This window comes from Caretta caretta, chromosome 11 (genome assembly GCF_965140235.1).
Source record: "Caretta caretta isolate rCarCar2 chromosome 11, rCarCar1.hap1, whole genome shotgun sequence".
NCBI classification, from domain to species: domain Eukaryota; kingdom Metazoa; phylum Chordata; order Testudines; family Cheloniidae; genus Caretta; species Caretta caretta.
Window position 1 is genome coordinate 57,501,575 of NC_134216.1, and position 21,269 is coordinate 57,522,843.

Below are 21,269 nucleotides of genomic sequence, written 5' to 3' on the forward strand. Positions count from 1 at the left end.
AAGTTTGTCAGGGCGACGAATCTCTGAGGTGGTAGTGATGCTTTCGCCTGTATAAAGTTTAAGTGGGCCCCAATAAAGTCCAGTTGTTGAACTGGTGTTAGTATTGAGTTTTGAAGGTTTATTTGTAGACCAAGATCTGTGAAAAGTGACATTGTCTTTTGCGTGGTTTCGACGGCTTCTTCTCGAGTGTGAGCCTTGATTAGACAATCATCTAAATACGGCGAGTCTCATCTTACGCGCATTTAACATGCATGAATTCAGCTTTGCACGGTCGGCAAAAACAAAAAAAAGAGAGAAAAATAACCATTTAAATACTGACAGGTTTCAGAGTAACAGCCGTGTTAGTCTGTATTCACAAAAAGAAAAGGAGGACTTGTGGCACCTTAGAGACCAATTTATTTGAGCATAAGCTTTCGTGAGCTACAGCTGACTTCATCCGGATCCATACTGTGGAAAGTGTAGAAGATCTTTTTATACACACAAAGCATGAAAAAATACCTCCCCCCACCCCACTCTCCTGCTGGTAATAGCTTATCTAAAGTGATCACTCTCCTTACAATGTGTATGATAACCAAGTTGGGCCATTTCCAGAACAAATCCAGGGTTTAACAAGAACGACTTGGGGGGGGGGGAAACAAGGGGAAATAGGCTACCTTGCATAATGACTTAGCCACTCCCAGTCTCTATTCAAGCCTAAGTTAATTGTATCCAATTTGCAAATGAATTCCAATTCAACAGTTTCTCTGACATCATAATCAAAAAGGCTGACAAAGGAGGTGCTGTTGTCATCATGAATAGGTCGGAATATGAACAAGAGGCTGCTCGGCAGCTCTCCAACACCACTTTCTACAAGCCATTACCCTCTGATCTCACTGAAAGCTACCAAAAGAAACTACAGCATTTGCTCAAGAAACTCCCTGAAAAAGCACAAGATCAAATCCGCACAGACACACCCCTGGAACCCCGACCTGGGATATTCTATCTACTACCCAAGATCCATAAACCTGGAAATCCTGGGCGCCCCATCATCTCAGGCATTGGTACCCTGACAGCAGGATTGTCTGGCTATGTAGACTCCCTCCTTAGGCCCTATGCTACCAGCACTCCCAGCTACCTTCAAGACACCACTGACTTCCTGAGAAAACTACAATCCATTGGTGACCTTCCTGATAACACCATCCTGGCCACTATGGATGTAGAAGCCCTCTACACCAACATTCCACACAAAGATGGACTACAAGCCGTCAAGAACACTATCCCCGATAATGTCACAGCAAACCTGGTGGCTGAACTTTGTGACTTTGTCCTTCCCCATAACTATTTTACATTTGGGGACAATGTATACCTTCAGATCAGCCGCATTGCTATGGGTACCTGCATGGCCCCACAGTATGCCAACATTTTTATGGCTGACTTAGAACAACGCTTCCTCAGCTCTCATCCCCTAACGCCCCTACTCTACTTGCGCTATATTGATGACATCTTCATCATCTGGACCCATGGAAAAGAAGCCCTTGACGAATTCCACCATGATTTCAACAATTTCCATCCCACCATCAATCTCAGCCTGGTCCAGTCCACAGAAGAGATCCACTTCCTGGACACTACAGTGCTAATAAACGATCGTCACATAAACACCACCCTATACCGGAAACCTACTGACCGCTATACCTACCTACATGCCTCCAGCTTTCACCCTGACCACACCACATGATCCATCGTCTACAGCCAAGCTCTGCGATACAACCGCATTTGCTCCAACCCCTCAGACAGAGATAAACACCTACAACATCTCTATCAAGCATTCTTACAACTACAATAGCCACCTGAGGAAGTGAAGAAACAGATTGATAGAGCCAGAAGAGTTCCCAGAAGTCACCTACTACAGGACAGGCCTAACAAAGAAAATAACAGAACGCCACTAGCCGTCACCTTCAGCCCCCAACTAAAACCCCTCCAATGCATTATTAAGGATCTACAACCTATCCTGAAGGATGACCCAACGCTCTCACAAATCTTGGGAGACAGGCCAGTCCTTGCCTACAGACAGCCCCCCAGTCTGAAGCAAATACTCACCAGCAACCACATACCACACAACAGAACCACTAACCCAGGAACCTATCCTTGCAACAAAGCCTGTTGCCAACTGTGCTCACATATCTATTCAGGGGACACCATCACAGGGCCTAATAACATCAGCCACACTATCAGAGGCTCGTTCACCTGCACATCCACCAATGTGATATATGCCATCATGTGCCAGCAATGCCCCTCTGCCATGTACATTGGTCAAACTGGACAGTCTCTACGTAAAAGAATAAATGGACACAAATCAGATGTTAGGAATTATAACATTCATAAACCAGTCGGAGAACATTTCAATCTCTCTGGTCACACGATTACAGACATGAAAGTTGCGATATTACAACAAAAAAACTTCAAATCCAGACTCCAGTGAGAAACTGTTGAATTGGAATTCATTTGCAAATTGGATACAATTAACTTAGGCTTGAATAGAGACTGGGAATGGCTAAGTCATTATACAAGGTAACCTATTTCCCCTAGTTTTTTCCTCCCCCCCCTCACCACCAAGTCGTTCTTGTTAAACCCTGGATTTGTGCTGGAAATGGCCCAACTTGATTATCATACACATTGTAAGGAGAGTGATCACTTTAGATAAGCTATTACCAGCAGGAGAGTGGGGTGGAGGGAGGTATTTTTTCATGCTTTGTGTGTATAAAAAGATCTTCTATGCTTTCCACAGTATGCATCCGATGAAGTGAGCTGTTGCTCACGAAAGCTTATGCTCAAATAAATTGGTTAGTCTCTAAGGTGCCACAAGTACTCCTTTTCTTTTTTTCATTTAAATACTGTACCTGTAGTCCAGGTGATTCCGCCCGCCATTACACTCAATGTAATTTTGACTACACGCGATTTTCGCTTTATGCGCTGACTGCGGAATGTAACCCCAGCGTAAGATGAGACTCACCTGTACGGGTAAATCATGACCCCTTGCTTGCACAGGTGGGCCGCCACCACTGCTAGAACTTTGGAAAACACTCGGAGGGTGGGGGGGTTGGAGATTGATTGCTGTGATGTGGAGGACTGCGAAAAATTTGATCTTCGTTTGGGTGGTGTTTGCCTACATCTTTGAGGATAATACGGTCCCTGGGTCTTGTGTACGGAGCCCGTCTAGGACGTTATAACGTATGATACCTGCCCTGTTTGCATTTTGTTGCAGGTGTATAGATTCCTAGAGATCTAAGAGTGGCTCTCGAGTCCTTTAAGGAGAGAAGTGATTCGTTAATCTGGCTGGCAAACAGCTTCAGACCCTCGAAAGCAAGGTCCTTTACTGTTGATTGCACCTCCCTTGAAAACCCTGAAAAGTGAAACCAGGAGGCCCGGCAGATGCGATGGTCCTCGCAGCAGTGTCAGCGGAGTCCAGTGATGCCGGAAGGACTGTTTGAACTATAAACTGGCCTTCAGAAATGCTCTCTCTTTTCCTCTGGTATAAGTTCAATAAAGTCTGCTAATTTTGAGTAAGTCATGTGGTCATATTTTGCAAGAGAGCTTCATAATTGGCAAATCTAAACTGTAATATTGCCGATGAGTAGGCCTTGCAGCCAAGTAAATCCAGCCTTTCGCACTCCTTATCATAAGGTGTGAACCTGGAATAACGGTGCCTACCTCTTTCGTTAACAGTGTCCACCAAGAGAGAATTTGGGGGTTGGAAAATAAAAATTTTAGCCCCTTCGAAGGGACATAATACCTTTTGTCCATCCTCTTACACTAGGTCGGATTCTGGTGGGTGTTTTCCAGATGGTTATGACGGGCTCCATAAAGGCAAGGGAATCTTGGAAGATGTCAATGTGTGGAGTATGTCCAAAAGCTTGGGCTGATATTCAGTAACCTCTTCAAGAGGGATTTGAAGTGTGTTAGCTATTCTTTTAAACAGTTCCTGAAACTGTTTGAAATCATCTCCAGTAGTAGGGGGCAGAGGCATGATGGTCTTGTCAGGTGAGGATGACAAGCTGGTTGCAGGGATAGCCTCCTGGTCTAACTCCTGATCTGTTTGCTCAAAAGTTTGTTCCTGGGAGATGTCAGGTGGTACTACTGGTTTTGGCAAGAAGTGTCTATACATTTCCCTGCTGCTTGGTGGCTTGGGAAAATATTGCCTGTATGCTGCCCATGAGCCCCAGAATGACCATTGTGGTGGGAAATCACCTAAAGTGGAGCACCCACAGGGACATCACTCGAAGAACCACCTCAGGCTATGAAATGATATACCCATTTTCTAACTTTTACCTGGTAAGGATATGTAGGTTGATGATAAACAGGTTGAGCTACCATTACAGGGGAACTGGAAATGGAACGTGACTTTAAATGAAAAAAAAGAGATAAATTAGAAATTTTAATACATTAATCTCAGGAATTGTTACTTTTACTAAAACATACACCTTAAGTACTATATGCTATACAACTTACCATTTTAAAAACAAAATAATTATAAAGAATGGTTACTTACAGTAACTATGATTCTTTAAGATGATCACTTGCATGGATTCACACTGCAGACAAAGCACATGGCCTAGGCAAATGAACTCAGAACTTTCTTGAAAGCAGTGTTCATTTGGGCTGCTCACATAGCCTATATCCTCAAATTCCCCCCACCCCTGCCCAATCCTGTGGATATGAAATGGAGTGCAGCTTCAAACCTAATTTAGGTTCCTTCCACAAAACACAAGATCTGCTGGAAGTCTCTGGAATAATGGAACATATCGTACCAAAGTCCACAAGGTTGAAATAATTGAGGGCCCTGATACTAAAGGACACAGAGTATGTCTACACAACAAAGAAAAATCTGCAGCTCACCCATGCCAGCTGACTCATGCTCACGGGGCTCAGGCTGTGGGGCTCTTTCACGGCTGTGTAAACTTCCAGGCTCAGGCTGCAGGCCAAGCTCTGGAACCCTCTCACCCCGCAAAGGTCCTAGAGCCTGGGCTCCAGCCCAAGCCCAGATGTCTACACAGCAGTGAAACAGCCCCACAAGTCCAAGTCAGCTGGCACAGGCCAACCGTGGGTTTTTCTTTGCTGTTTAGCCATACCCTCAGCACCAGAGGAACCAACATCAATGTACTGGGAAGCCCAGATTTAAGGCACTTGAGGTAGTCAACACCAAGGTAATCAATGCCCAGGTGCTCAACACAAAGGGTATGTCTACATGGCAGTTAAAAACCTGTGGCTGGCCCATGTCAGCTGACTCGGGCTTCTGGGGCTCGGGCTAAGAGGCTGTTTCATTGCGGAGTAGATGTTCGGGCTCAGGCTGGAACGTGATCTCTGGGACCCTCCCACCTTGCAGAGTCCCAGAGCCTGGGCTCTGGCTTGAACCTGAACACCTACACTATAATTAAAAGCCCTTTAGCCCAAGTCAGCTAGCATAGGCCAGACGCAAGTTTTTAACTGCAGTGTAGACATACCCATGATGTCTAAAAGACAGAATCCAACAATAAACTCTGTGTAATCTGTAAATTTCTTCCCAAGACATCTTTCCAATGCAGTTTCTTGGTAAAGATAAAATATTTGTCTTTTGGGGTTGAAAGAAAGGTGCTTGCCCTTCCCTGTTTAAATCCAGCACTTGAACTACCCCCATTTATCCTCTTCCCAAAACAAGTATCAATTCTAAAATGTATGTGAGACAGATTGGGGGATATGTTTCAGAGTAACAGCCGTGTTAGTCTGTATTCGCAAAAAGAAAAGGAGTACTTGTGGCACCTTAGCGACTAACCAATTTATTTGAGCATAAGCTTTCGTGAGCTACAGCTCACTTCATCGGATGCATACTGTGGAAAATACAGAAGATGTTCTTATACATACAAACCATGAAAAAATGGGTGTTTACCACTACAAAATGTTTCACCCTCCCCCCCCCCCGCAAACTCACTCTCCTGCTGGTAATAGCTTATCTAAAGTGATCACTCTCCTTACAAGGTAGTGGTAAACACCCATTTTTTCATGGTTTGTATGTATAAGAACATCTTCTGTATTTTCCACAGTATGCATCCGATGAAGTGAGCTGTAGCTCTCGAAAGCTTATGCTCAAATAAATTGGTTAGTCTCTAAGGTGCCACAAGTACTCCTTTTCTTATTGGGGGATATGTTTGTATCAATTTATGAATTTCATTTTTTGTGAACACTGTTATATTTCACCCTCCATTTTTAATGTAACCTTTATTGTGGCCTGAAATATTCATTATGGTAGCAGGAACTTGACTCGTAATAGGGAGGCTATGGCAGAGCCATCAGCATTGAAAGTGGAACATTGGGGTTGCTATCAGCAGGGCAACTGACTTTGAACTTTCTGCCCAGAAGCTGGTAGGGGGAAGGAGCACGGAAAATCCCCAGTGGAAAAACAAGGACAGAAAAGGCTGTTTTAAAAAGAGGAATACGCTTTAAGCAAGGGAAAACCATTTCACTGCCAGAAACAAAAAAACAAGCTGAAAAAAAAAAATGGAGGCAGGAGGGGCTTTATCTCCCTAAAGAACAGTGGTCAAACCCAAAGTTCCCAAAAGGGGGTGAGATCACGCTGAGGGGACTGCATTCAAGAATTTATTTTCCATAGATCTGTAATTCTCTTATGCTTTTTAAGAGTAAAGTGTGTATGTGTATAAGAAATTCCTTTGTTAACCCTGTGTTCCTTGCTTTATGGCTACACTGACCCTGAAGGGATTAACTAGAAAGCTCACACAGCCAGGTAGACTCTGCGGGAAAAGTGTGGACACTGGTTCTGGGGTCTAGGTGGCCAGACTACAATGTCTCACTGCCCAAGAAGAGTGTTGTACATTGGGTCAGTGGATTCAGTGGTCACAATAGACTGGTGTCTATTCAGGGACTGGTCTAGATTGTGACTGCATGTTGTCACAAAACTCAGTAGTTCTTTCCTCTTACTGACAGCCAAAACCTTTCACAACATTTCTACATAGTTCTCTGTTATGAATTTCTTTCTGCTTTATAATGTCTCATCCTTTGTTCTATATTTAAAAAAAATAGGTGAGGCTAAATGAAGTGAGAATTTAAACTTAATAAACTTTTTTGTACTATTATGCATTTTTAAAGTCACAGATTCCCTAGGAAAAGTCAAAGGTAAAAGCATTAACATAATGTAAAACAGTTTGTTTTATTCAACACGATCCATGAAACCTGTACTAATGATCATCTGTTAACTGCAGTTACCTCCTGACAGACATATTAATTACATTATATGATGCAAAAACAACAAGGAGTCCTTGTGGCACATGAAAAGATGGGAGTTGCCTTACCAAGTGGGGGGTCAGTGCTAACGAGGCCAATTCAGAGTTGGAATTAATTTGCAAACTTGACACCATCAAATTAGGCCTGAATAAAGACTGGGAGTGGCTGGGTCACTACAAAAAGCAATTTTCCCTCTATTGATATTCACCCCTTCTTGTCAACTGTTGGGAACAGGCCACATCCACCCTGACTGAATTGGCCTCATTAGCACTGACCCCCCCACTTAGTAAGGCAACTCCCATCTTTTCATGTGCTGTATATTTATACCTGCCTACCGTATTTTTCACTCAGTGCATCTGATGAAGTGGGTTATAGCCCACAAAAGCTTATGTCTAAATACATTTGTTAGTCTCTAAGGTGCCGCAAGGACTCATTGTTTTTACTGATAGAGACTAACACGGCTACCCCTCTGAAACCTGTCATTGTATGATGCAGTTACAGTCAGAAAAGCAGCCAGTTCCTCAGCTGCCATCAAACATCATGAGAGACTAGGTGGGTAAGGTAATATCTTTTATTGGACCAACTTCTGCTGGTGAAAGAGACAAACTTTTGAGCTAACACAGAGCTCTTTGTCAGGTCTGGGAAACGTACTCAGAGGTTGTGTCTATACTAGAGAGTTTACAGTGGCACAGCTGTACTGTACTTCTTGGGGGGGGGTAGAGGGGGAGGCTGAAGGATAGGATCATATTTTCAAAGGGTAGACAATGTGCCCACCCCCCACCTGACCACTAGCTGGCAATGTTAGTGGTTGTTCACCTACTGAGGGAAAGGAGGGGAAAAAGCCGGGGCGGGGAGAGGTTAGTGAGTTATAGATTGTTTATAATAAGCCATAAATCCAGTTGTCTCAATTCAGTCCATGATTTTTAGCTGGCACTTACCATCCCACACTGGAAGCCTTACAGGATAACACCAAACAATTACAACCCATATTCAATGAGGACCAAATCCTGAAAGAAATCTTTCCCACCTCTTCTGGCCTTCAAACAATTCCCCAGCCTCTCCATGCTCATCATCTGAAGCAAGCTCCACGCAGACTAGGACACACCAACTGAAAGTGGCGCACACCCTGCCAGAACAACAGATGCAAAACCTATAGATATATCTTCACTTCTATGATGATCATCACCCCCAGCAACATGCCTTTCAAGATCTATGGGTCTTATACTTGCCTATCACAACATGTGATGTACATCACCCAGTGCACTAAATGCCCCAATAACAACTATGTGGGTGAAACCAGACAATCATTACGCTCTCGAATGAATTAACACAGAAAAATGATGAGACAAAACTATTATATCATCTGTGGGTTAGCACTTTTCACAAAGGAAACCTGCACAATCCCTTCAAAAGAAGAACCTGGGAACTTAAATTCGTAATTTTGCTAGATACGAAAAATCATGGACCAAATAGAAACACTGGATTTATGGTTTATTCCAACAATCTATAACCCACAAGCCCCCCGCCCCCAGTTTTTTCCCCCTTCAATACCCCTAGGAGTGAAGAGGTGTTAAGGGGCCACTTCACCTTGAACGGTCCCTTGAAATATGTGTATGTGACATGTATTTATGCCAAGCAATCTGCTCCACCTTGTATTTAGCTGGGAAACACTGAGAACATTTCCCAGACCTGAAGAAGATCTCTGTGTAAGCTCAAAAGCTTGTGTCTCTCACCAGCAGAAGTTGGTCCAATAAAAAATATTACCTCACCCATCTTGTCTCTTTCATATCCTGAGACCAACACAACTATAACAATATTGCCTATAATTAAAGATAATGTACAGTTAACAAGTTTCATGGTAGTAATTAATTTTCTTCAGAGTTTTATCTATTTTGTATAACAAGGAGAGAGGAAAGAAGAAAACATGGAAAATACAATAAAGAAGCAAAAGGAAACAAGCTTCCTGGAACAGAACCTTACCAACAAGCCAGTTGTGAGACATATGCAGTATTCTCAAATGATAATCTTTCAGATATTACTTACAGGCCATGGCTGTGGAACAGATGCAACTTCAGGAGTATGAAAGTAAGCTACTCCATTGTGATAAGTATAAGGATATCCAGTTGAAGTGGTCAAGTACATTGTTCCAGCTGCTGGCATTATGCTAGAGCCTACAATAAACAAGGATGGTTGAAATTAAAATTAAACAAACTTGCAGCTTTTAAAACAAGTGAAGTAATAGAAAATTCCAATGCACATTTTAATTGCCAAACATATAACAAATTTTATACTTGATATATCTACTCCATGTTGCTGCTCTGCATCTCTCTGTAACAGGAATGTGTCTCAAACAAACCACAGATGCTGCAATGGCTCTGGTGGAGTGCATTTTTGAATTCTTGGCAGGAACTATGCTTCTAGCTAAAATGTAACATAGTTCTCTGTATCTTTTTATCCAGGGTGACAGCCTTTGTTTGCTAATAAGCTCTCTCTGACATCTTTCCCCATAGGCTATAAATAGTCAACTGGATTTTCTAAAGGCTTTTGTACTCTCTAGGTAAATACATTCTAATGTCCACATTATGCAGATAAAATTCCCTGGGTTGGAAACAGGGCTTTGAAAGAAAGCTAGGAGGGAGAGGTAGTAAATGGAAATTTGACACCATCTTGGACATGAAGCTAAGTTTGGGCCTCACAATCACCTGGACCTTATGTACCTAAGTGTATGGTAGTCTGGCCATTAATGCATCAGTTCTCCAGCTCTTTTGGCAGAGGCTTTAAGATGGCTTTAAGAAAAGCTGTCTTTAGAGACAGATGCACCAAAGACATTTTCTTGAGGGGCTCAAAGGGAGGATCCACGAGTTTAATCAGAGCAAGATTTAAGCCCCAAGAATAGAGGAGGCTCCCTTGTAGAAGGAAAAACATTGGTCATGCCTTTCAGGAACAAAGAAACAGTACAATCAGAAAATATAGATCTGTTTTTAATATGCCTGACAGCTAAATGCTCCTTAAGCCTGGATTTAAGGAGAAGGAAGTTGTCCAATGTCCTGATGTCAACTTGGGGAGCCTTCAAAATCATCTCCAATGGTGTCAAAGCTACGCTGAGACAACTGCAGATTTGAATCAGAGAGGTAAGTACAGAAGCAGAGTCAAGTGGTGGAAAAGTATGTGGTGAAATGGGCAGTAGCCTCAGTGGTGGTCCCCCATTCATGCAGTGGGAGAGAGAAGGGGTTCTTGGGATCTATAGTAATGACATGTCCAGGCTGATTGGTGCTCAGAGGTCTGCCACTGGAGATGTGTGTTGAAGAGACAGCTATAGCGTTAAAAATCTCCGAAATACTCTTGTGTTGAAGAGTAAGAGAGACAGTTCCGCCTCGTCTTTTGTTTGTGCCCCTCTAGTGGGGAGAAGTGCTTCCTGTTCTCTTTCTGATTTCCTGGAGGAGTCCTGTGGTGCCATAACTGATGTATTGGTGCTGGAGGACATGTTCAATATAGGACTTTGTGCTGGCAGAGAGGGCAGTGGTGCTGGATGAAGGGTTTGACCTGGGACTTTTCAAACCTTATGCCACAGTGCCAGCTCAGTTTTTACTGTTGTGCCATAAACTGATTTTGATGCCACAGAACTGACGGGACTGACCACTGGTAGCTGAGGGAGTCTCTCCCTTTATGGGGCTGTAGCGGGGTGGCTACCCTGCTCCTAAAATAGAAGGGGTTAAAAGCAGCCCTGGAAAGGGCTGTGGCTGGCTGATTGGGGAAGCAGCCGCAGCTCGGCGACGCCCCAAGCAGGACCCAGCTGGCCTGTATAAAAAGGCTGTGAGCCAGCGGCCCAAGGAGTCTCTCTCCAGGCTGGGAGAGAGCAGGGCCTGGCTGCCTGCCTGACAGTGTACTCAGGGTGGTGCAGTGCTGGGGAAGGAGCAGGCTGAGTGGGGGCGCTCCAAGCTGGCAACTCCCCAAACTGTAGGGTCTGGTCCAAGGCCCATAAAGGTACTGGGAGGCAGAGGAAGGCAACAGGTCCGAACTCCCTTGCCTATGATGAGTGGCCTTTACACTGCAGTCTGCCCCAGGGAGCGGGGGCTTGGTGATGACTGGCAGTAGCCCAGACTGAGGCAAGGCGGGGATAGTGGGTTGGGGGATTCCCTAGGAAGGGGAGATCCAGAGGCAGAGTGTGGGGGTACTGCCAGGGGGCAGAACCCCAGAGAAAGCAGCACTGGGGTCTGTGAGGGACATGGGGGCTAGAGCTGTGGCGGATCACCGGCCTGCAGAGGGCACTCTGGTGGCTGGATTCCCGATGACTATCAGCAGGAGGTGCCACAGGGGTGAGTCTGCTCCTTTACAGGAGCTAAGTAGATTCCAGTCTTGTGCCTTTGGTGGAAGATGGTGCAGAAGCCCAATGAGAAGGGTTTGTCTCACAGGAGAGGACCTCAGGATTGATCATGGTCTTGACACCAGTCATGGGCCTGCCAGAGTTTCAGGCTGTACATGTTCTGAGGCCAGATGAGTCTGGAGCCTCAAGTCTCTCTCCCTTCTGGCCTGGGGAGTAAAGGCATAGTAATGGTAAGAGTTGGCTTTACTCAAAAACAGATGGAACTGGATGTGGGCATCAGACTCAGGAATACCCTGGGCAAGAGGAGCACCTCTTGAAGCCCTTACAGGGCTCAGGACCTGTCATAGTTCTGGTAAAGGAGCCCAGAGATAGGCCAAGGGAATGGCTACTTACACTATTCTAAAGTTGACTAACTATACTACACTACACTAAACAATACTAACTATTTACAGACCTCCAAGAAAAGGTTATAAGGTAGTCTAGCACTGAGGACAGGACATGGTGAGTTCCGTCTGCTCTCTGCAGTGGCAATGAAGGAGCTAAGTCAGTTAGGGTGCATACTCCACTATATAGAGTAAGGCGATGATGTCATTCTTGTGTACTCCCAATGGAATAGGTTTTTCAAGGCAGTTCGGCAGCTCAATACCAAGAGATGCCAAACCCACAAAATATAACACACAGAGGCCCCTGGAGAAGAACAAAATGCTTTATACTCTATTTAGTTTGTAAAACAAAACTCTGTAATACAGATAAAAGCAATTACAATGCAAAGGTACTGAAATATGACTGTCCTGGGTAAGCTAAGCCTTTTATCTATGGATTCACACTCTTTGACAAGACACTTCATCAGTATGATTTCAAAGTCTTCCCAAAACTCCAAAAATGGAAACTAAAAAAACAGGGATGCAATTTTGGATAAGAAGATTGTTGTAATTTAATGCAAAATAACGTTAAAAAACTTAACAGTAGAGCTGGTTGAAAAATTTCCAAATTCCCAATGTCGACAAATTTTTCATCCATTTTAAACATAAAAAATCAAGTTTTTATTAAAATTTAGTTTTTCAATTAGCTCTAGTTAACAGTACCTAAAAACGGTTCATACAAAGACTTTATTATGAATAATCTTTTGCTTTAAGAAAATAAATTCCTGAACACTTCAAAGCTGTCTAATCAGGTCAAAATGAAACTAATCATTAACTAAGTATCACAAAACACAACCCCGGTATTAGAAACATCTGAAGAGGTAAAATGTAAGAAAGGGGAACTAAACAATTCCTCAGCAAATGCTATTACCGAAGTCAGAAGTAAAGGTGGAAAAATAACTAGTTGACAATCCTATCAATCTTGGAAGTTTGTAATTTGGTATCAGATAAGTTAAAAGTAATGACAAGCTAAACTTGTGGGAGACTAACTATAGACTCACAGAAACTAAAGACAGTGGAAGCCTATTCCATCCCCTTCCAATTCAGTATTCCCTATGCTATATATTTACTAGTACAACATTCAGTTAACTTAAAAAATATTTCAAGCAATATTGCTTTTGTTACTTCTCTTATGAGACCATTCCACACCCCAACAGATTTCAATCTCTGAAATTTATTTCTGATATTCAGCCTAAATTTTCCATTTATAAATTACATTCTTTTGCTCATGGTTATAGCCCTTCACTGTCCTAAGTAGCTGGTCTCTTAACTTGTGTCTTCACTTTCCAGATATTTATAGGTTATTATCGAACACCACACCAACCCTTAGTCAGAACTTATTTAGGATATTCATAATAATTATCTTCTCTCATTAGGTCAGTTCCTCTAGATCCCTAATTGTATTTGTTGATCTTCTCTAAATTCCTCCCACTTTGTCTGCTCTTTCTGGTAATACAGTGCACACAAGTAAATGGAATATTTCAAATGTGTTTGCTCCAGAGGAACACAGAGAGGGACCTCCTTTGTTCCATAACATGGTGCCTTTTGGGTATGCAAGCCCAAAACTACATTGCCTTTTTTTTTTTTGCTGACATACCACAGCAGTATCAGGTATAGAAATACATTCCTTCTCATGTAAAAATCTACAAAAAGGGACCACCAACCATCAAAGATTTTTTGAAAAGTTTTTGAAGAACTGAAGCGGCACTGCATTATCCCTGTTCTCTAGTGTGACACTATGGGACAGGTGACACTAGAGAATAGGCAGTGGGAGTGGATATCTAAACATACATATGCCAAAGAGCCTCTTGTATAAATGTCCCAAATCTCATGCATCCCTGGCTTTACCCAGAGAACGTCCCTGCGTCTGTTAGGTGCAACCTCTGGAGTAGATAAGAGGAACATGTGCCACCCACAATATATTATCTCATTTAAATCTCCTTCAGTGTGGCTGTAGGATGAATACACTCTCACTTCGTGCCATCCTTAAACCGTATATCACTGCTGTCTCGTCGTGCCACGGGCCACTTCCAGCACATCTGAATCCACTGCTGTGCTACCACTGGTTATACTTCAATAGCTATGACCTTTGAACATGGCTTCACACAGCACACATGGGGATTTAATGTTCCTTAGAGCAACATATGTAGCATGTCAATATAACACGTGCTCTGTTTCCAATAGGAAAATGCTGTATACAGCAGACTGTCACATACACTTTCCCTGCTGTTAAAACACATTTGTCTTTAGCTTTGAGGCTCTGTCACAATAAGGGCCTGTGGCAGCTAGGAAGGGGCATACTGCCATACCAGAGAGTCACATTCCATGCAGCCTACCCACATTCAAGTGGATACAGTCTTCATCCATTGGATCCCTTCCATGCAATATACAAAGGAACATACAGTAGGAGGTTAAAGGATGGTGCCTGGAAATCTGGTTCTTTTGACATTTTTGTTAGTATGTCAGTGCTTCCACATGCTGACTATTCTGATCATATTCAATGCTCTGGATTAGTACAGTACAGGTCCAACACAGATATTTTTGGTTAAGAGTTCTATTTATATCACATACAGCTAAAGAATATAATGAAAATACATACGAGGAATCCCTACTTGTTGTTTTCTTATTGCTGGACCAATATTCAGTTTCTTATCCTTATAATTAAGTTTTTCAGCCTAAAACAAACAAAGAAAAACACTTAATATTCAGTACTTTTACTTCTTATTTTTTGGGTCCATATAACTACTGAAAGTAAAACTAGAAGTAGATGATAGTGAACACACCCAAGAAGCTTCTTTCAGATCTCTGATAGTGTTCCTCAAGTACTAAAAAAACCCACTTTTATTATCTAAGTAATAAAAGTGGGCTTCATTTTGCAAAAATTACCAATTGTGCTCCAATATGTACATGGTGCTTACTGTGATTTGGGCAAATGCTAAATAAAATTTACTTCTGAATGCTAATGGAGCTTCCTGACCAGCTACCAGAGACATAAATAACTGCTAGTAAAAACACTAGTTTTACTTTTTTCCTTTTAAAAAATGTCGTCATAAAAATATTTGAGTTTACTTTAAAAAAAAATTAACTATATTAAAACATGCAATTAATACACTGCAAGGCTACTATATACTTTATAACAGTTGACAGCAATAATTCAGCTGGTGTGCTGTAAATTCACACTCTGAGGGCTTGGATACACTTGCGAGTTAGAGCAGCCTCGGACGCCCTAACTCATGATGCGTCTATGCTGGCAAGGTATGTAAAGCTCCCGGACTCCGTGGCTGGAGGGCTCCTGGTAGTCTACCTCCACAAGAAGCATAACACTTCCTGCGCCCCGGCTGGAGCACCATGGCGCCAGTGTGGATGCCCTGATCTATTAATGCGCTCTGATCGGCCTCCAAAAGTGTCCCACAATGCCTGTTCTAGCCACTCTGGTCATCACTTTGAACTCTATTGCCCTGCCCTCTGGTGACCGACTGTCAAAGCTGCCCTTTAAATTCTCTGGGAATTTTGAAAATCCCCTTCCTGTTTGCTCAGTAAGGCGTGGAATGCTCTCAGTGAATCTTTCCAGGTCACCTTGCCTTAGGGCGACCAGACAGCAAGTGTGAAAAATCAGGACAGGGGGTGGGGAATAATAGGAGCCTATATAAGAAAAAAACCCAAAAATCGGGACTGTCCCTATAAAAACAGGACACCTGATCACCCTACTATGCCCCCACACGCCAGGCAATCCCCAGTATGGAACAATGGTGAGGTACTGGACCTCATCAGTGTTTGCGGGGAGGAAGCTGTCCAGTCCTGGCTTTGCTCCAGCCGCAGGAATTACGATACCTTTGGGCAGATATCAAGGGACATGATGGAAAGGGGCCATGACCGGGACGCACTGCAGTGCAGGGTTAAAGTGAAGGAGCTGCGGAATGCCTACCACAAAGCCTGTGAGGCAAAACGCCGCTCCGGTGCTGCTCCTGCCACCTGCTGTTTCTACAAAGAGCTGGACGCAATACTTGGGGGCAACCCCACCTCCACTCCTAAGACCACCACGGACACTTCAGAGCCCAGTTCAGCAAGGCAGGAGGAGGAAAGCAAGAGCGAGGGTGCTGAGGAGGAGGGAGACAGCCTGGCATCCCTAGATGCATGCAGTCAGAAGCTGTTTTCAAGCCAGGAGGAAGGTAGCCAGTCGCAGCGGATGGTGCTTGGGGAAGGACAAACACTAGAGAAAGTATCCGGTAAGCTGCTTTTATTTTGGGAAGGAAGTTGTTCGGTGCGGGCTCTTGGGGCGAAAAGGGTTAGGGCTGTATGCGTGCCTAGATGCAGAATAGGGCATTGATGTGCTCTCTCACATCGCGGTAATTGGCCTCAGTGATCTCTTCATAGAATCATAGAATATCAGGGTTGGAAGGGACCCCAGAAGGTCATCTAGTCCAACCCCCTGCTCAAAGCAGGACCAATTCCCAGTTAAATCATCCCAGCCAGGGCTTTGTCAAGCCTGACCTTAAAAACCTCTAAGGAAGGAGATTCTACCACCTCCCTAGGTAACGCATTCCAGTGTTTCACCACCCTCTTAGTGAAAAAGTTTTTCCTAATATCCAATCTAAACCTCCCCCACTGCAACTTGAGACCATTACTCCTCGTTCTGTCATCTGCTACCATTGAGGACAGTCTAGAGCCATCCTCTTTGGAACCCCCTTTCAGGTAGTTGAAAGCAGCTATCAAATCCCCCCTCATTCTTCTCTTCTGTAGGCTAAACAATCCCAGCTCCCTCAGCCTCTCCTCATAACTCATGTGTTCCAGTCCCCTAATCATTTTTGTTGCCCTTCGCTGGACTCTCTCCAATTTATCCACATCCTTCTTGAAGTGTGGGGCCCAAAACTGGACACAGTACTCCATGTGAGGCCTCACCAATGTCGAATAGAGGGGAACGATCACGTCCCTCGATCTGCTCGCTATGCCCCTACTTATACATCCCAAAATGCCATTGGCCTTCTTGGCAACAAGGGCACACTGCTGACTCATATCCAGCTTCTCGTCCACTGTCACCCCTAGGTCCTTTTCCGCAGAACTGCTGCCTAGCCATTCGGTCCCTAGTCTGTAGCTGTGCATTGGGTTCTTCCGTCCTAAGTGCAGGACCCTGCACTTATCCTTATTGAACCTCATCAGATTTCTTTTGGCCCAATCCTCCAATTTGTCTAGGTCTTTCTGTATCCTATCCCTCCCCTCCAGCGTATCTACCACTCCTCCCAGTTTAGTATCATCCGCAAATTTGCTGAGAGTGCAATCCACACCATCCTCCAGATCATTTATGAAGATATTGAACAAAACCGGCCCCAGGACCGACCCTTGGGGTACTCCACTTGATACCGGCTGCCAACTAGATATGGAGCCATTGATCACTACCCGTTGAGCCCGACAATCTAGCCAGCTTTCTACCCACCTTGTAGTGCATTCATCCAGCCCATACTTCCTTAACTTGCTGACAAGAATACTGTGGGAGACCGTGTCAAAAGCTTTGCTAAAGTCAAGAAACAATACATCCACTGCTTTCCCTTCATCCACAGAACCAGTAATCTCATCATAAAAGGCGATTAGATTAGTCAGGCATGACCTTCCCTTGGTGAATCCATGCTGGCTGTTCCTGATCACTTTCCTCTCATGCAAGTGCTTCAGGATTGATTCTTTGAGGACCTGCTCCATGATTTTTCCAGGGACTGAAGTGAGGCTGACTGGCCTGTAGTTCCCAGGATCCTCCTTCTTCCCTTTTTTAAAGATTGGCACTACATTAGCCTTTTTCCAGTCATCCGGGACTTCCCCGGTTCGCCACGAGTTTTCAAAGATAATGGCCAATGGCTCTGCAATCACAGCCGCCAATTCCTTCAGCACTCTCGGATGCAACTCGTCCGGCCCCATGGACTTGTGCACGTCCAGCTTTTCTAAATAGTCCCTAACCACCTCTATCTCCACAGAGGGCTGGCCATCTCTTCCCCATTTTGTGATGCCCAGCGTAGCAGTCTGGGAGCTGACCTTGTTAGTGAAAACAGAGGCAAAAAAAGCATTGAGTACATTAGCTTTTTCCACATCCTCTGTCACTAGTTTGCCTCCCTCATTCAGTAAGGGGCCCACACATTCCTTGGCCTCTTCAAAGGTCTCATGCAGAAGCTGGGCAATCTGCTTGCGCAGGTTCCTTGGCAGAGCTACTGTGCTCCTTGTCCCAGTAAGGCTAACATGTCTGCGCCACTGTGCCGTGTGGGCAAGGGGACCATTCCTGCACACAGGCAAGCTGCCTATGGGCCAGGGCGGAAGCCGCACTGTAGTAGAAGACCCTCCCTTGCTTTCCAGGTCACCCTCAGCAGCAAGATATCTTCCAGGACAAACTCCTGTGGAAAATGTGGGGACAGTGTTCAGTATAGGGGCCCCCTGCACCTCTTGGCTCTCCCCAAGGCACAGAACCCCAGAGGACAGTACGGCCATGAAACAATCATGCCCCTTGCCCCTGTGCTTACTCACCATTTTGGGGCTCCTGTGGGTTATGTGTGCTCGCTTTGGGAGGGGCAATTTCTGCTATTGTGTACACAGTGCTTGTCTTTAAGTATGGCCAAATCATTGCTGTGTCTGGTGTGAACAATGCTGCCTCTTTTAAGTGTTGCATTTTGGCTTTACAGATGCAACCTTGAGATCCCAGCTGTCCTTGTTATCAACGTCTGAAAGACTCCAAAGAATCAGGAGGTGTATGCAAAAAAGCAAAGAGGACATGCTGCATGATGTCATGCAGCAGTCCCTTAATGAAAATTAAAAAGGACAGGAGGGTCCGCCAGCAGAATGCGGATGGCCGGCACCAAAGCATGGAGTGCCAGCTAAGCATCATGGAGTGCCAGCTAAGCATCATGGAGTGCCAGCTAAGCATCATGGAGTGCCAAGCGGACTCGATACAGGCGCTTGTAGCAATGCAGGGGGAGCACTTCCGTGCCCGCCCCCCCTTCAGCCCTTGTCCCAAAACTCTTTCCCTTGTGGCCCCATGTCACCGCCAACCCACTTTTCCCAACATCCGGGTTCTTAACGCCACCAGCTGCCTCCAACACCTGTAGCTTCACCACCCAGCCCTGCAAACTACAACCCTTACCCACTGCACTCAACCTCTATCACCATGCATTTTAGCCATCCTGAAGTGCAGCACCCATTGCACAGCACTCCGGACAGGAAGGCTGAGTATGCTAGGACATACGCAAACCTGTGATTGTCCCGTTCCCCACCTCACCCTCTTCCCTTGTCCCACACAGCACAGATGTGTCATGCCCTTTCTGTTTCCCAAGCAGTTGTTTCTTTGCAATAAATGAATTTTTTGGCTTTGAAAACATTCTTTATTATTGCATTAAGTAAAAGATACCATAGCCCAGGAAAGCACCAGGCACTGCAAGTCAGTGCATCATATGTAGCAAACACAGATTCCTACTAACATTGGAACCACTGCACTTCACTCCCATGTAGGGAACCAAACATTACTGGTGGCTTTCAGCCTCAACTTGCTCTCTCAAGGAATCCCTAATCCTTGCAGTGCTGTGCTGGCCCCTCTAATAGCCCGGCTCTCTGGTTGTTCAAATTCAGCCTCCAGGTGTTGAACCTCTGAGTTCCATGCCTGAGGGAATCTTTCAACCTTCCCTTCACAAATGTTATGGAGGGTACAGCACGCAGATATAACCGTGGGGATATCATTGGCCAGGTCCAGCTTCCCATACAGACAGCCACAGCAGCCCCTTAAACGGCGAAAAGCACACTCCACAGTCATTCTGCACCAACTCAGCCTGTTGTTGAACTGCTCCTTGCAGCTGTCAAGGCTCCCTGTGTAGGGTTTCATGAGCCACAGCATTAAAGGGTAAGCAGGATCTCCAAGGATCACAATGGGCATTTCGACTTCCCCTACGGTAATCTTCTGATCTGTGAAGAAAGTCCTGGCTTGCAGCTTCCTGAACAGGCCTGTGTTGCGAAAGATGCGTGCGTCATGCACCTTTCCAGACCAGCCTGTGTTAATGTCAATGAAACGCCCATGGTGATCCTCAAGCGCCTGGAGAACCATCAAGAAATACCCCTTCTGATTAACGTACTTGGAAGCTAGGTGGGCTGGTGCCAGAACTGGAATATACTTCCCATCTATCACCACTCCGCAGTTAGGGAAACCCATTTGTGCAAAGCCAGCCACAATGTCATGTACGTTACTCAGAGTCACAGTTCTTCTGAGCAGGATGTGACTAATGGCCCTGCAAACTTGCATCAACAGGATTCCAACGGCCGACTTCCCCACTACAAACTGGTTAGTGACTGATCAGTAGCTGTCTGGAGTTGCCAGTGTCCAGAGTGCAATAGCCACCTGCTACTCTACCAGCAGGGCAGCTCTCAATCTCGTGTCCTTGTGCTGCAGGGTGGGGGCGATCTCAGCACACAGTCCCATGAAAGTGGCTTTTCTCACCTCAAAGTTCTGCAGCCACTGCTCGTCATCCCAGACTTGCATGACGATGTGATCCCACTACTCAGTGCTTGTTTCCTGAGCCCAAAAGCAGCGTTCCACGGTGGTGAGCATGTCCATGAATGCCACAAGCAATCTCGTGTGGTGTGCGTTATGTGAGTCGACATCATCCTCGGACTCCTCACTGTCAGTTTGTAGCGTAAGGAGTAACTTGACTGCAATTCATGACGTGTTGGTGAGACCCATCGGCATATTCCTCAGCAGTTCAGGATCCATTCCCACAGACCGAAAGGGAAGACAGAGCGCACAGTACAAAAACCATTGAAAGATGGTGCCAAATGTGGACGGAAGCACAGGGATTGCTGGGATGCAAAGTGATGCCTCAGGGGCATTGGGACAGGACCCAGAATGCCCTACACCCTCCCACCCCCTTCCCACAAGCCACAGCACCAGAATGGGAAGAGATGCTCTGTAGGATAGCTGCCCATAATGCACCGTTCCCAATGCCACTGCAAGTGGCGCAAATGTGGCCACACCAGTGCGCTTGCAGCTGACAGTGTGAACACAGTGCAGCGCTTTCCCTGCTGCTGTCTCTAAGGGCTGGTTTAACTCACAGCGCTCTACATCTGCAAGCGTAGCTATGCCCTGAGGCTTGCAGCAGAGTAACCTGCTGTGCAGGTTAGTGCTGTCTACACTGGGAGTTAGGTCAGCTTAAAGACATCACTCTGGAGTATGGATTTTTCACACCCCTGAGTAACACAGCTAAGCTGACTTAATTTTCTAGTGTAGACCAGGCCAAAGTGTAAATTCAAGTAGGATGGGG

General features: G+C 45.0%; 1 protein-coding gene across 1 annotated transcript in view; it reads right to left on the reverse strand.

Annotated features, from left to right (window-relative positions):
* The window catches only part of BOLL (boule RNA binding protein), a 69,592-nt gene that overhangs the window by 20,598 nt on the left and 27,725 nt on the right, over positions 1-21,269 (reverse strand). Inside the window, exons 5-7 of the mRNA XM_075118048.1 lie at positions 14,594-14,669; positions 9,292-9,419; positions 4,306-4,377 (exon numbers count right to left, since the gene is read on the reverse strand). Coding sequence (XP_074974149.1) covers positions 4,306-4,377; positions 9,292-9,419; positions 14,594-14,669 — 276 coding nt within the window. The remainder of the gene's footprint in view (positions 1-4,305; positions 4,378-9,291; positions 9,420-14,593; positions 14,670-21,269) is intronic.